The 17,391-nt window shown below is 37.9% G+C and overlaps 1 protein-coding gene across 3 annotated transcripts in view; it reads left to right on the forward strand.

Moving 5' to 3' along the window:
* The first annotated feature begins 321 nt into the window (after positions 1 to 321).
* The window catches only part of lpgat1 (lysophosphatidylglycerol acyltransferase 1), a 34,307-nt gene continuing 17,237 nt past the window's right edge, over positions 322 to 17,391 (forward strand). For all 3 annotated transcript variants that reach the window (XR_013289522.1, XR_013289521.1, XM_077553339.1), the window contains exons 1-5: positions 322 to 892; positions 2,618 to 2,877; positions 12,004 to 12,122; positions 13,325 to 13,420; positions 15,759 to 16,038. Coding sequence is in view for 1 of the 3 variants with exons in the window: in XM_077553339.1 (XP_077409465.1) it covers positions 2,640 to 2,877; positions 12,004 to 12,122; positions 13,325 to 13,420; positions 15,759 to 16,038 (733 nt within the window). In the remaining 2 variants the exon portion in view is untranslated. The remainder of the gene's footprint in view (positions 893 to 2,617; positions 2,878 to 12,003; positions 12,123 to 13,324; positions 13,421 to 15,758; positions 16,039 to 17,391) is intronic.

Below are 17,391 nucleotides of genomic sequence, written 5' to 3' on the forward strand. Positions count from 1 at the left end.
ACCATCATCATTTGACAAGAGAGAGCTTGCGCACTTGAGGGATGTGGAGACTGGTACCAGGTGAGTGCAACACAAAACAGTAAAATGCATTACTTCCGCTTTGAAATTTCAGCGTATATGACAATTTTTTGTAACTAATGTAGAAAGTCCGCCCAGCGGACTGTATAACAAATTCATAGATTTTACTTAATTCACTGAAACTTTCGGGTTTTCAAAAAACATGCATTTTGATGTGAATCAAGAATTGATTTTTGGTCCAAAAGTGTTTATTGTAAAGGCGTAAGACTCACTTCCGCCCGTATCTCCATACACGCTTTTCAACTCGCCGCCGTGTGAATCTCGACTTAACAGATAACAGATCCTGCCAGCCTGCAAGAGAAACATCGCTGTTGAATCCATTTGACTGCTATATGTCTCCATTGGACGCTTGCCGTCGCAGCCCCGACGCCTGAATCGGAGCTTCTCTTCACGCAAGACAGGATCTCGATCGAGATCTTAAACCAGACGACCATGATGATGATGATGATGATGCATAGGTGGAATTATCACCCCGGTGTCTGACTGCGATGGAGCCGACCGCGCTCAAGTGGCGCTCCTTGCTAGCTAGCTAGCGAGCTAGCTGGCTAACGGTGCCCGCCGGGATTCACTCGACCCGTTGAGCAGCCCTGGATAAACCACCCCGATGGGTGTGATTGCGGTTCGTTGCGACGCCACCAGACCAATTCAGCGATGTCCGTCGTTTTGACCAAAAAACGGACTATATCTGCTCGAAAATGTGTTAACTTATTGGTTTAGGTTTTTTTTTCCTGCACATGACGGCGTTCGCCTGGCTTCAACACATTCGCTTTTTTACTACATCTTTAATGCTCTGGATGCTTCTGACATTACTTCGGTAAGTAACGACCGACCAGACGTCAAGTCCAAATCAGGGTCTGACTATATCCTGGATACAGTATAGCGCATCGGCTCTGGCTTGGCGCTTACATGTAATGTCCTAGTCAAGTATCTGCGCTTTCTTTTGAAGAGCGTACAACCCGTACTTATGTTTTTTTAGTTCAGCATTTACACACACGGGTTTCTGCTCCCCTCCCCGCTGTGGTAGCACAGCCCACACTGTGCTAGCTAGCTTGTCATGAAGTCCTTTTATGGTCCAATCTGTTCACGCATTACGGTGGCGCCAAGGCAGCTAGCTCGAAGACACACAGCCTTTAAATCATTCTCATTTAAGTTTCATATTATGGCCTCACCCAGAATTGGGAATCGCTACCGTTATTTGCGTTTCTCCCGAAGCTTATCTATTGCTGCCACTCGCACGCAATCGCATTTAAGTATCACGTAATTTACGTGAAAAGTTTCTCACTATATTTTTTTTTATTCACGTGACTTATCGCCTTGTTTATTTAAAGATGTTATATTTTCACGTTGTAACGTGAAATTATTGCGTTATGTTTTCAAAACAAGATAAATTTGAAGACTAGGGGTCACCAACATGGTGCTCGTGGGCACCAGGTAGCCCCCCCCCCATGGTCCACGCGGCATTGTTCTAAAAATACCTCAGGAGTGATGAGACATTGCGATTTTCTAGGAATGTTGTTGAAGTGATCATATGGAAATGTAAACACTGGCAGAGATTTATAAAAGGCAGTGGATATTCTCCTGCTAGTGCTATTTTGCCGTGAACGGCTCTGATTTAGCCAATCGCCGGACCGGGTCTAGCGCTTGGCGGGGTTCTTGCCTCGGTCCACCCCCTTCTTTTCTTTTCATCGTTCAAGCACCATTCTCGGTAAAATAACGTCCCCTTCATCTGCACAGAATTTGTACTTGCAGTTCTCGTGCGTTTCATGGCAAAATAAGGCTAAGATGGCAAGCAACCAATGCTTCCTAATTATTGTGAGAAATTGTTTACATAAGTGTCTACAGTATCTTTAATTAATAAATAATCACATATCGGTTATTTAAGCAAGAGTATGTCTTGTTTACAGAATTCAATTAAAACTCAAAACTCAGCCACAAAATAAAAACAGGATAATTTGTATTTAAACAGACTAAAAGTAACTGTTTTGAACAAAGATGTGAGTTAAAACAAGCAGGATCAATGTTATTATTCTGAAAATAAAAAAAAACTTAAATATGTTGTGCTGCATAAAAAAATGGCAAACTTATGAAAATTTGCAAACTTAAAAATAGAAAGAAAAGTTGTGCTTTTCAGTAAAAGTTGAAATAATTTATAATCACAAATTTTCAGTGTTCTTATCGGCCAGATTCCTTGCATCTCCCAAACCATCACTTTTTTAGGAAAACAATAAATTGAGCCATTAACATTGCATCATCAAAGAGAGTCATTTTCAACACTATCGACTGGTCAGCCATTTGTAAAAATAACAAACCCACGTGAGGACTGACCAATACGCTCGAGTTTGTGAGAAAATATCAAATGCACCACATTTAGAAATAGGAGGTTACCACCTGACGGTGACGTCGTGCTGTTTTGTCAGAGCTGAATACTTGGCATGTGTACCTGGCAACAGTTCGTTTACGTAACGATTCTTGTCTATTGACACACACTCACTCACGCACACATTTTACACGTCTCAGGGTGGCCTTCCCTCTCTTCCAGCCTCTAGACGGTGCGGATCACGATGGCCCAGCTGTTGGACGGGGCCGGCAAACTGGGCTGGACTCTGCTGAAGGCTGTGCTCCGTTTCGTGTTTATGTTCATCAACAACTGTGTGGCCATCCCGTCCTACTGCCTGTACCTGCTGGTGCTGCAGCCCCTGAGAATATGGCACAGCTCCACTTTCTGGCACCTCGAGGGCGTCATGTTTAAATGGCTGCTGGCCATGGTGTCGTCGTGGGGCTGGATCGCAGGCTACACAGGTAAGATGCTTTCGATTCACACGAGCAGAAACCTCCAGTTGAACAAAAAAAAAATTTTTTGTAACTGCCTATACTGTATATTAACTCATTCACTGCCATTGACGCCTATAAACGTCAAAAATTGATTTGAACTATTTCTATTAGTTTAACATTTTTTTCCCCACTTTTGTTAACAAGAGCATGAAAACCTAGACATTTTTTGATTTTTGATTTTTTTTAACGAAAAGATAAAAAATTAGGGACGTCAGGCGATTTTTAATCATAATTAATCGCATGACTTCAATAGTTAACTCACGATTAATCACAAATTTTATATGTGTTTTAAATGTACAATATTTTTTTCTAGGTTTTCATACTCCTGTTAACAAAAGTGGAAAAAAATGTTAAACTAATATAAATAGTTTAAATGAATTTTTTGACGTCTATAGCCGTCAATGGCAGTGAATGAGTTAACTCTTTGACTGCCAGACGTTTTCAGAAATGGGATGTCGTGGGTGCCAGCCGATTTAAACATTTTTGACTGATCTTTCAAGGTCCACAGAAAATTATGTGTTTGGACTATGGAAACACACATACTACCAAATGAAAGATTGGACTCTCATCTTTCATCAGAAAAAAAAGTTTGTTTCTATCTTATTCCGTTTTTCAGTAATCAACAATAGAAAATGGTTAGTTTCACCTCTGTTTTGAAAAAAAACATCTTTTAACGTCTTTGGCACTCCTCCATAGGATTTTACTAAACGTTATTTAACATTTTTGGCAGTCAAAGAGATATATGCATATGGTAAATATGCCACAAACGATGATCTTAAACTCATCTCACGTAACTCTTAAAAATAAATGGCAAAAAGTTGTAATTAACTCCACTAGCCTAAACACAGCATTGCGTTTGTGTAATTTGAATTAAGCAGCAAAATCCACACGTTGTTATCCATCTCAGCGGTGGCCATTTTGCTACTTGCTGTCGACTGAAAATGACATCACAGTTGCTCAGGTAACGACCAATCACGGCTCAATTTCAGAAAATAGGGCAGTTGTCATTGGCCATTGCCTGAGCCTGAAGAAAATGATATTCAAGCAATTTTAGATTCAATTATGTCATCAATCGTACTTTTGGAGCCATTGTTATTGCTGCACGCTAAGTTAGTGTAACACCTTCGCACCACCCCTTGCTTTCTGTTTATATTTAGTAATGCTATTTTTAACCGATACCAATAAACCAGTACGGGAATTTAGAACGTGCCGATGTCGACAACCGATAAATAAGCCGATAATTGTTTGCAAAATTAACTTGAATACAAATATACTTCAGGTTCCTACTATAAGTAACTCATTTTGAGTTTGCCAAAACAAAACAGTCATGTTTTTAAAAAAAAAACGCAACCCAAAAAATCTGCGAGGTTAACATTTTGGGGGAGACACAGTAAAGAAAGCACTATGTCGCCATAATGCATCTTCTGTGAAAACGAGGTCGCGCACATTATGACATCACAAATATGCGACACAACCACAACAGATAGACCAACGTGGCATGTCTTATTATTATCAGCAGATTTGTTTATTATCGGTTTTATCTGTTTGACGTCAAATTGATGGACAATTGTCACCGATATTATCGTGCATCCCTAATTTAATTCTTGCACTTTTCCCACGTGAACGTTCGGCACTGGACAGGGCCAAGCCCATAGCAAGTCTTTTAATTGTTACTCCTAACCAACAAAGAAATTAATTCCTGTGTAATATGAGAGGAAAAATCACCAGGGTTCCGCCTGTATTATTTCCCTCATCTACCGCGTTGAGTGTCTGGGAAGTGATTCATGCAGTCGGCGGTGTTTGGTTGCACGGGCGGCTGTGAGCAAAATGCTCGCTAATTGTAAGTGATGTTCGTAGGGCATAACAAGGTGTACTGATCAATAATGTATAGCCTATAGAACACCTGGTATTTTGTTATGCAACATTTGCATGACAATGCAGATTGACTAAAGAGGTTCGACATCAGAAGGCCAGAGTCCACACAAGGATGCGCCACACTTACGCTAAGGATCAGATGACTTGCTTTGGACTGTATAATAATTAGAAGCAATGCTAAATTTGGAATGTCTTGGGTGCCAGTGGTCCTCTCAGTTAGTTTGGATTTAGAATCTATTTCTCAGGAAATGAACTATTTATGTAATCATGCTTTTTTTTTTTTTTTTTTTTTTTCATTTAATCAATCATACTCATTTGTTGTATCTTTTAAAAATAAATCGACATGTTTTTTTTTTTAGCATTATTAATCGTCAAACTTGTGAAATAAAATGTACGCATGAGTAACTGCTGTATCGTAAAAGTTAATCAGCTGTCTTATCACAATGTCATCTTATCTCTGGCTATAGGTGAAGTACACGTGATGCGCAAAAGGGAAGGTTACTCTCCGTGCCCTAAGAGTTGAGTTTCTTTACATAAAACACGTTTACACAGCAAAACTAGCATGTGCTACTGTTAATTATTAATCTATCATTTATAACTTCATATTGAACTTTTGAAGACATGAATGAATGTTTTGTTAGATTTTAAAAACAAAGTATTACCTCCCAATATTTTACAAACTCCCAAATTTGTTCAATAAACCTATGCTTAAATTTTTATTTTTTTTTAAAAATAACAGCTGGAGTTTGTATTTTTTTTTTATATTATTTTGATGCCAATATTTTGCCTTTTAGTGAAAATGCATATCGGCTCCAAATGTATGTTATCGGCATCCTTGACTACTAATAATCTGTATTGGCCCTCAAAAAACCATATCGGTCTATCTCTAATTTTAAAATGAAAATAAAATATTTAGTTTTGCAGCAGTAAGTTATTAAGTTCAAAATGGGCGATTTCTTTCGCTTGCGTCGCTTGTCATTCATAAGATGGTTGACGCATGCAAATTCATGACATGTTGATGCTATGTTTGCACGTAGTGGTCTGTTTCCACATCAGTGATGCAAATGGTTTGTGTCACAACTTAACCCATTCACTGCCATTGACGGCTATAGACGTCAAAAATTCATTTTTAACTATTTCTATTAGTTTAACATTTTCCCACTTTTGTTAACAAGAGTATGAAAACCTATATATATATATATATATATATATATATATATATATATATTTTTTTTTTTTTATTGTATTAGAACAGATATAAAATTTGTGATTAATCTTGAGTTAACTAGTGAAGTCATGCGATTAATTATAATTAAAAATGGTAATCGCCTGACGCCACAAATTTTTAATAATCTTTTCTTTAAAAAAAAAAAGATTATTAATAATTGGGAAAAAAATACAATTATTTTATTTATTTATAAAAAAAAATAAAATAAAAATTAGGGCTGTCAGGTGATTAAAATTTTTAATCGTAATTAATCGCATGACTTCACTAGTTAACTCATCATTAATCACAAATTTTATATAAATATATAATATTTTATATAAAAGAAAATCTAGGTTTTCAAACTCTTGTTAACAAAAGTGGGAAAAAATGTTAAACTAATAGAAATAGTTCAAATCAATTTATGACGTCTATAGCCGTCAATGGCAGTGAATGAGTTAATGACAGTCACAGAATAGACAACGTCAAACAGTGTTACCCAACTTAAATTGAGTCAAGGTACATATTGCACAAATTAGAAAAATCTTATGGCACCCCAGCAAACAAAAAGTATACCTTGTGAATTAACGAGGGGCTTGTCTCAATTTAATCACAAACACACTTACTCAGTGTGTGACGTTTGGGCCCGCTTAGTTGTACACAAAGCTATCATTCTCTTGTATGAATGGCAATAGGTAGCCACGGAGGTTAGATGGGACATCTCTCATTCCTGCAAGAGCATTAATTGTTCTGCCTGTCACCATGTGGAAGGCGTGGATAGATGAACAAAAAATACAATCGTTCATTTGTATTGAAAAATAAACCACTGGAGTAAATTACATCACAGACTTGACATTGTCGATCTTCTCTAGTTTCTGACGAGCTGTCAGCCAATGATCGCTCAACTGGACAAGTACAGGAGGTTTGGATTCAAAAGATATTTTTGACACATTATAGCCTTCCATAAAATGCTGGCCATAAACGGACGGGCTCATCAACAGGGATCTGGCACTTGGCCCGGCCCCAAAAAAAAAAATTGCGTGTGAAAAATAAACGTGGATGATCTCCACCGCTCGTCATTTGTTAATGCCTGTGCGCAGTCATGCGGCGCCCACGCACACACGTGTTGCCAGTTACTTGGCACAGACCTCTTTTCTGGACTGTGTGGGCATGGACAGACCGTACTTGATTGACACGGTCCTCACTATGCAGTGTTTGCCGCACCTGGTTGTTAATATGGTATTCAATCATCAACCGCGGGTAATCTTATATCTTCCAGTTGCCTGTATTATCATTTTGTCGGCCACAGTTTGAGGCAGATGTGGCTTTTGTCGGGGGGGGAATATTGGAGCCAAATTATAATACGTACGGGTGAAATTAAGTCACAATGAGGACTTTTTCAAAGCTGCCAAGCTTAATTTTGACACCAAGTTCGCCAAAGATTTTTTTTTTCCAACATCGTCATCACAATGAAGAGGTTTTTTTTGGGGTGATTGTGTCAAAAGAACTACATCGGATAAAAAAGATGAACACTGAGAACCTTTTTAGTGCCTGTATAAAGGGAAAGGTTATTTTTGGCAAATCACTATTAGACTTTGGTCAAAGTGTACACTGTGACCTGCAAATGAAAACAATCCAAAGGCGAGGTGTGTCTGAAGTCGCTTGTTTTCTGTAGCGGAATAAAAATGTGTTAATTAGGTGGGGGGTGACATTTCAGAGTAATATGACCGCAGCGCTGCTTTAATCAGAGCACACACACAAAAAGTCTCACCCAATTTGTCTCAGTCTTTCGTAGAATATCTCAAGCGTCATTGGAATAATGAACATTTTTATTTATTGCCTCTTATCTCATTCACTGCCATTGACGGCTATAGACGTCTAAAATAAATTTTAATTTTTTTTCCCCCACTTTTGTTAACAAGATTATGAGAACCTAGATTTTTTGTAATTGTATTAGAACAGATATAAAATGTGTGATTAATCGTGAGTTAACTAGTGAAGTCATGCGATTAATTACGATTAAAAAAAATTAATCGCCTGACACCCTAATTTTTGATAATCTTTTCTTAAATGAAAAAAAAAAAGATTATTAAAAATTAAAAGAAAAAAAAATAAAATAAAAGATTACTTGACTTGAATGTGTGATTAATCGTGAGTTAACTAGTGAAGTCATGCGATTAATTACGATTAAAAAAATGTAATCGCCTGACGCCCCTAATTTTTAATAATCTTTTCTTAAATGAAAAAAAAAAAGATTATTAAAAATTAAAAGAAAAAATATTAAAAGAAAAGATTACTTGACTTGAATGTGTGATTAATCGTGAGTTAACTAGTGAAGTCATGCAATTAATTACGATTAAAAATTGTAATCGCCTGACGGCCCTAATTTTTAAAAATCTTTCCTTAAAAAAAAAAGATTAAAAATTAAAAGAAAAGATTATTAAAAATTAGGGACATCAGGTGATTAAAATTTGTAATCGTAATTAATCGCATGACTTCACTAGTTAATCACAAATTTTATATCTGTTCTAAATGTACAAAAAAATAATTTAGGCTTTCATACTCTTGTTAACAAAAATGGAAAAAAATGTTAAACTAATAGAAATAGTTCAAATTAATTTTTGACGTCTATAGCCGTCAATGGCAGTGGATGAGTTAATAATATCCACGTCACAGCAGTCACACCGGTATTTACGGATAAGGATTTTTGTCTAGCTCTGCTCCAGATTTAAATATCCTGTACAATTTGGCCTTCATTCACTGGGGGTGACAAGAGATTAATTAAAAGGGTCAGCGGCCAAATTGTCATCTCCCTCCAGAGAGGGAGGGAGTGCGAGCCGGAGTGTGTCGAACTGACCACCGCCATTGGATTAAAACCCTGCGCCTGTGGCACGGTTGTCACCCCGCTACGCTAACCGTGTCGTCTCTCAAAGACCAATTTCCCTAATGTATTCTATCTGACAGATGACCCATCGCTGTGATATCATTAATGCTCGTCTCCGGGCGACCAGGAGAGCACGCTCCTTATGAAACGATATCGCCTTCGGGGCAAACGCACGCCGAGCGTCACAGATGTGTCATATTTTCCTCAAGCCGCTTTCGCAGGAGAAAGTACAGAGAAAATACAGCTTTTTTAATGGTGTTTTTTTGCGAGGGGACGTTTTATACACGGGTGTTTGTTATTCACGGGATTTTACAGTATTTTATTAAAAATTATATTTTGATTAGTTGTGTCTCCGTCCTTAGCCTGACCAACACCCATGTCGGGGCACTATTTGATAGTAAAGCACATCGTAAATGATTACTCACATGTCAAATCGGTAAAATTACCGAATGAACAATACCGAGCTCTCCAGGAAAAAAAAAAGTAAATGATTACTCAAATTTGTCCAAATTTCTAGGGCTGGGTTTAAAAAAATTTTTAATAATCAATATCAAATCAACTTTCCTTTTCGAGCCCAATATCGATTCAAAAAAACATCAAACGATTATTTAATATATCCCTTCTTTTTCCCATAAATTCTTAAGAAAATATAATTTTAAAAGCCGATTTTTGTGTGTGTGTATCTTACTGTTTTCTTGAAATTTACCGTTCACATGAATTAAAAAAAAATAATTTCTTACATTTATTAAAGACCTGACTTATTGCACTTAAAGACAATTCAAAATCTTTTTAATTTATATTTACAATTATTGAATTAGATTATCCTTGCTGATGCCAATGTTTGTGTAACGCTTAAGTGATAATAAAACGTGTCACTTTGATTAATAAACTCAATCATTTGACCAGTTACTGCCAGCGCAAAATTGACTTTGGAATGTAATATTCTTGGAGTTTTTATCATTTAAGAAAATGGATGCGCCATAACTGATCAATATCGGATTGAAGTGAATTGAATTGAATTGGTAAAAGTGTTTGTTTACCTTAAATGGTAATCGCGAGCGCGCTAATGCTAATTGCAATTGCTAACCTTGCTTTTGTACATAAGCATTATTAACAAAACCAACACAATGAATCTATGCTAAACAGTTAGCCATTGCAATTAGCATTAGCGCGCTAGCGATTACCATTTAAGGTGAACAAACAAATCGAATCGATACCCAGCACTACCAATTTCTTCCCGTCCATGACACGAAGCTCAAATTTGGGTCATCTTTCTGCTGACAACCTTGCTCCAGATATGTCTTTTCTATTTTGTCACCGCCGCGTGAAGCACATTATGTTCTGATTTCATCAAATGTGAAGTTTGAAACAGGCGTTTTTTCTTCCCCCCTCTTCCTCATAATCCAAATTCCAACTTCCTCTTTCGCAGAGGAAACGGTTCGACTGCTGCAACATTTGCATCACACATCTTGAGCTGACCCACCCGTGAACGCGGGGATTCCCCCCCACCCCCCCACCCACCACCACCACCACCACCACACACAACTGCAGCTCAGTTGAATCCTTTCACCCTCGAGCTTTTGAACCCATCTCCACGGTTCTCGCTAAATATGCCGACGTGTACTTTAAATTGCAAACGCTTCCACGTGTTCTCCGGGAGAGCCATTGTTTCCGACCCTCGTCACACACGAGCCGCGTCCCCCCCCCCCCCCCCCCCCCCTTTTTGTTGAAGCTCCCCGTGTGTGCGCTGTCAACAATCACACGCTGGCAATTGGCTTGTAAAACAGTCCGCATGCCCTGAATAGGTGCTCGACAATGTAAATCAGGAAAAGAAGACCAAAGAGGCCACTTCGGATTTACTCCTAATTCATGCCGGGTATTGTCATGTTGAAAGCGCTTTTTTGCTTGTCGCAAGGGAACACGGGTCCGAGTTAATAACGGTTGGGTGTTATTCTCTTGGTCGTTAAGTGTGCAGGCTAGTTTTCTCCATATTATTTTTGTCACTTTGACGAGAAAAAAGGGTGCGTTGGTTCTGTGTGGTAAAAGTCTCCACGTAGTGGTCTGTTTCCACATCAGTGATGCAAATGGTTTGTCACAACTTAACCCATTCACTGCCATTGACGGCTATAGACGTCAAAAATTCATTTTTAACTATTTCTATTAGTTTAACATTTTCCCACTTTTGTTAACAAGAGTATGAAAACCTATATATATATATATATTTTTTTTTTATTGTATTAGAACAGATATAAAATTTGTGATTAATCTTGAGTTAACTAGTGAAGTCATGCGATTAATTATAATTAAAAATGGTAATCGCCTGACGCCACAAATTTTTAATAATCTTTTCTTTAAAAAAAAAAAGATTATTAATAATTGGGACAAAAATACAATTATTTTATTTGTCCGAGTTAATAACGGTTGGGTGTTATTCTCTTGGTAGTTAAGTGTGCAGGCTAGTTTTCTCCATATTATTTTTGTCACTTTGACGAGAAAAGGGTGCGTTGGTTCTGTGTGGTAAAAGTCTTAATAATTCAATGACACATTTGTAAATTGAATAAGCTCCTATATACAGTTGTGCTCGTAAATTTATATAACCAGCAGAATTTGTGAGATTTGGACAATTTGTGGGGAATAAATATGTTTTGCCTGATCGTGCCTGTTTTTTTTTTCTTTCTTTTTTTCTGGAGAGCTCAGTATTGTTCATTCGGTAATTTTACCGATTTGACATGTCATCATCATTGCTCTCTTTTTTTTTTCTTCTTTTAATTTTTTTTTTTATGAGGGTGTGTATGTGCGTGCGTGCGAGTGTTTGTATTCATTAGTTCACCTAAAACCTATTAAAAAAAAATCATACCGTTCACCTATACCGAACACTTCCAGCCAGAGTCGTGAGGCCGTTTTTTAAAATTTTTTTATTTTAATTTTTTTAGAATTGTACACATCTTACAAACTTTGCATATAATAATCTAAATCAATTGAAGAATATGATTCTAGTATTGTCCTATTGTATTGACTATCATCAGGCTGTTGGATATTTATAATTACGGAGAGTTTTCAGTTCTCCTGCCGTATTTGATATAAAAGGATGCAAGCTTGAACCGCTTTTGTATCTCGTTTTGCTCGGCAGTAACGGAGTGGGGCGATGACGTGCGGCCCATTTCGGAAGACGAAGCCATGGTCATCGTCAACCATCAATCCACGGGGGATGTATGCACCCTCATGATGTGCCTGCAAGACAAGGGCATGGTAAGAAGGCAGAATGTCACCTGTTTATTGCAATGTTGGGGTCGAATAAAAGCGGCATCAGAATACTTGAAATCATTCTGACAACGGAATTAAGTGTTGCTTTAAATGTAGGGAAATTTACACAGAAATCAAGTTTATTCATTCATACTCTATTAAGCCATATTACAGATATGCTTTATTTCCTCATATCGAGCTTTTTTTTGTACCACATGTTAATTTAGTTGCAGCCGAAATCCATCTTTGACGTCGATAGCCGTCAATGGCAGTGAATGAGTTAAAGCAGGGCCAACTTTCGGAGGAAATGCAGTGGGGGGGAAAAAGTAATTCATGTGGGGCAATTATGGGAACACAGTTATTTACACAACTTAACATCAAAAGATAAGTAAGGTAAGTGCAAAGGGTGAAGTGGAACAAAGATATACGTTGCAGAGTTAGCAGGAGTTTCGATATCAATTGCACAAGAAATGATAAAGAAGAAGATAGCACCTGAGAAGTACAGTCACAATCATGCACGCATGATATTAGTACGTTATTGCAACTGATAATGGACTTTTGCGAAAGTAGGACGCGCCGAATATATTTACTAGGGGTGGGAATCTTTGAGTGTCTCACGATTCGATTCCGATTCAATTCCGATTTTTGGGCCCTGCGGTTCGACTCAGCATCGATTTTCGATTAGGGGCGATTTTTGATGACTGATTTCAATCCATAGATGTGCAAGGAATCGTAATGATCTACTCCAATCTGACTCGCTAATGCTAATTAGCGCGCTACTCGCGGCACTTTTATCACTCAAAAGAACGGCTCCACGCTGAAAAAAAACAACTTTTATTGGGATAACTTGATCGTGACTTTTTCCTACCACTCTCTAATGTGGCTGCAACTTAACAGTGTATTAGACCGCGTGGAAACACTCTGCCCCTCAGTGGCCAAACTGGGTACAACATGAACAGCGCTCCAAATAAAGGCACACACACAGACAAAGGCAAGACAGTATAAAATCATTTAAATAAAATCGATTTTGGGACATTTAAAATCGACTGAATCGTACTAAATGAGAATTGCGATCAATTTTTTTGGGCACACCCCTAATATTTACATATACACTTTTACAAGTATTGTGGGATTAATGAAGTACAATAACAGTAAATTACTCTTTGAAAAGGAGAGATCAAGAGTTGTATTTTTATTTTTTTTTTCAGGTGGTGCGAAAAATGATGTGGTTGATGGACCATGTGTTCAAATACACAAATTTTGGCCTAGTGTCCCTCATACACGGCGACTTCTTCATTAGACAGGTAAGAGCTCATTATTATTCATCACTCCTTTTTGTTTATCGCACTATAAAAGTATTACCACACTATTCTAGGCTTTTTTTTCTTCTTTTTTTACGGATTGGATGAATTCTTCTCAAATTACCGGTAAGACCTTTTCTCACCTGCCCACATGCTGATTGTCCCTGAAGGCATCAGGATTAAAAACCGACTGTCCATAAGGGCTATTACCAAACTCCTTTTAACCTCCCGGCTGCTGAGTTAGTGTTTTTTTATCACATTCCACAAAAGTACAGTCACTAGTACCCATCTGCTTGTCCCAGCTGGAACGCTTACGCGGGCTTCGGCTTCTGAAGGTCGCGGCGTCCTCTGTGAAGGTCGGCCGCTGTGGACAGTAGTGTGTGAAGTCCGGTGGGTCAGACTAACCTTTTTGTTGCGGGAACATAGCGGGGCTGCTTTGACCTGCCGGCACACGCTGGGAACATATCGTGGACGCTATCTTCTAGGAATTCCTGGATTATGATGAGTGTTTTTTAAAGATTCATTTTCGGTACAGTCAGCATTCAAGCCTGACTAGGCTCGGTCATTTCTGTGATCCCTTCTGGGGTTCTAGCGTGCATTGTTGACATCCTTCCCCAAAAATACCTCACACGGCAACAACCAGGCAAGCATCTGCTGCTCGTGGGGCCTCGCCGGCATATCTCACCACCTTGCGGCTGCACATTCACACGTGCAGCAGGATCCTATTTTAAACGCATTAGCGTGGTGTTCATGAATATCGCATACTGTACATACATGGGCTTTAACGTAATATCCCAGTCAGTAAAAGCGTCTTAATATCAATTACCGTCTTTCTGTAAATAGCAGCCTTTATTTTTGCAAACACATTTTTGGGATTCATTTAATACAGTGTATAGTAGACCGATCGGGATCGGACGATATTTTTGCATTTTGTGCCAAGCCGGCGATCAATGAGGTCATTGATCGGTTCCATGAAGGAAAGCATTACATTATTAATTGTATTTAATAGTTATCATCATTTATGAAGATTTTTTTGTATTTAATAGTTATCAGCATTTTTTGGGGTTAATTTTAACTTTTTTCTCTCCATGCATTTCGATTAGCGTCAATTATACGAGTAAATATAAAAGCTGTTTAAAGAGATATACTGATCCACTTATTTTTTCTTTTTTTTCTTCTTTTTTTTAATAAATCCTGATTGTGTAAAGCCTAATTTACAGCAAGTGTAACTGCGATTAATTATATAAATAAATAAAACATATGGATGAATGAGGAAGATTGGGTGAATGATGCCAAAATACTGTAATCGCATTAATTTTAAGTACATTTTAGAAAAAATACTAGATCGATCGGCGCCGATTTCCTTACCTTTGGGTGATCGGCTGGTCCCTGAAAATCAAACCGATCTTGTCCACCGATCCCATCTCCCTCCGCAGAGAGAGACGACCAAGGCTTTTCATTTTTATTAGAGAGAATTACTTTAGAAGCAGTTTAAACAATCTGTTTGTATTGTTTCACAGGCATTGTTCAATATTTAAAAAAAGAAAAAGAAAAGAGAACATTGAGGGTTTATGCTGTCGGTTATTGTGATTGGCCCCAAAAAAATTATAATCGGGAAATATATCGTTATCAGAATATAATATTTCTTTCCTTTGGTCCTTCCTCGGGTCTCCTGACGGCCTCACGGCTCTGGCTGGGTTCTGAAGTGTTCGGTTTAGGTGAACGGAATGGGATTTTTTTAATAGGTTTTAGGTGAACTAGTGAATACACGCACATGCACATACACATACAAAATAAAAATAAATAAATTAATTAATTAAAAAATAAAAGAGAGAGAGAGCAATGATGATGACATGTCAAATCGGCAAAATTACCGAATGAACAATACTGAACTCTCCAGAAGAAAAAAAAAGAATATAAAATTACCTGTCTTGAGATGAACATTTTTGTCCATGTGTACCGGTAATCTAATCCTCCAGTGTGGGTGGACTTTGTAGTCGCCCCAACCTTGACACATATACGACGCAATGATCTCCTTCATGATTGGTGTGCCGAGCGAGTTTATAACCTCCGCTGATGCATTTAAATTGGCTTTTGACCAACTGAACTTTACTGGAGATCAATCCCCTAATCTTCTTCCTGTCACCGCTAATGTCCCTAATGTCATTTTTTTCACATCCATGGCGTGACATTATGGCTGACCAGAGTGCTCTACAGTAGTGCTGCTAACTTGTTAGTGTTTGCTTCTTTGTATTATCTGTCATCTGTTTTATAAAACATATTGTATTGTTTTTTTTTTTTTATCCAAATTTTAAAATATTCTTGGTTATTCCCTTTTTAGGGTAAAGCCTACCGAGACAAGCAGCTGATCTACTTGAAGGATCACTTAGACAAATATTACCATAACCGCGACAGGAAGTGGATAGTGCTGTTCCCCGAGGGCGGCTTCCTGCGCAAGCGGAGGGAAACCAGCCAGATGTTTGCCAAAAAGCATTCGCTACCGCACCTGACCCACGTCACGCTGCCTCGCCTCGGCGCCACCCAGGTCATCCTGAAAACGCTATCGACCCAGCATGAGAACGGCAGCGTGGGTAACGAGAGCGGGACGACCAACCAGACAGGTAACTTAACACGTACATGTGCTGTACATGCTAATGCTAACGCTAACGCTAACGCTAACACCACCCTGGTTTCAGTTAGAACCAAGTATTAAAGCCACTGTGGTTAGACCAAAAAAAAATAACCCATAAGAGAGAAGATTTGACCACATTTGAAAGGTAATTGTCAATTTATTTATTTTTTTAACATTAATGGCAATCAACAAAAGCACATTCATTTATATACAGTAATTGCTAGTTTTGATGAAGCGCTGTAACGTATCCTCTAGCATGTGTGGGAAGCAATTAGTTCTCCTCAAATAGGTTCATGACATTGCACTGATTGACAGATGGCACTAATAAGACAAAAAAAATGCCGGGCGAGGCTGTGAAGAAAATTGAAGGGAGAGGCTAGAGAGCACACACAAAACAAAAAAAAAAGATGCTGCTCTTATTATTTAGAGATAATATTTTCAGGGTCAATACCGATTATTAGAAGTTAAGGAGGCAAATAATACTCGATATTTGTGGAGCCAATATTCATTTTCGGTAAAAGGGGAAAAAATATTGACATTAACATTTTTAAAAATACAAATTCCAACAATGTCATAAATAATGTTTATTGAACCACTTTTCCGATTTGCAAAAATGTTAACTGAAATTTTAGACTTTCACGTATCCACGTTTGACTTCCAATTCTTCGATTCGGCAATATATCGCGATATTGCAGCGCGCAATTCTCGAATCGCTTCGATATGCGGCCGAATCGCTTTTTAAACATCAATTTTTTTATAGGAATATTCAACAAAACGTCTTACTTAGGGTTAGGATTCACACATTAAGCGATGGAAGAATGTTATATTAATGGAACATTAAGCCTTACTATTTGATTTCAGTGCTGTTTAAACATGAAACAGACTGCAACCTGAATTTTCAGATAAATAAATAAATGTTCATACAAATCTTACAGTGTACATGTACAAGTTTACTGATTAGTATTTTCTAAATTTGAGTAAAAAAAAAATAAATCGCAATCATCAATTTATAGATTCGTATCGGGATTAATCGAATCGTGACCTATGAATCGTGATTCGAATCGACAGGTACTAGGGAATTCACACCCCTATTTTAAAATATTACCGTTGTACAAGTACATTGAATTTAGGTGTATGTTTACGAAACAATTTTGCTTGAACTTGACATTTTGTATGACGTCGGGGACGTTCAAATTTCAAATTCTCTTGAAACAAACACATCCGATCAAAAAAACCAAAACAATTTAAGGGTGATTTTTGTTTGTTTTTAGCCAGCGTTGTTGAACATGTGCCTCAGCTGTGTGCCCTACAAGCCTCAGCGCTTGACGCGAACCACTCTCGG

This window comes from Vanacampus margaritifer, chromosome 19, assembly GCF_051991255.1.
Source record: "Vanacampus margaritifer isolate UIUO_Vmar chromosome 19, RoL_Vmar_1.0, whole genome shotgun sequence".
Taxonomy (NCBI): domain Eukaryota; kingdom Metazoa; phylum Chordata; class Actinopteri; order Syngnathiformes; family Syngnathidae; genus Vanacampus; species Vanacampus margaritifer.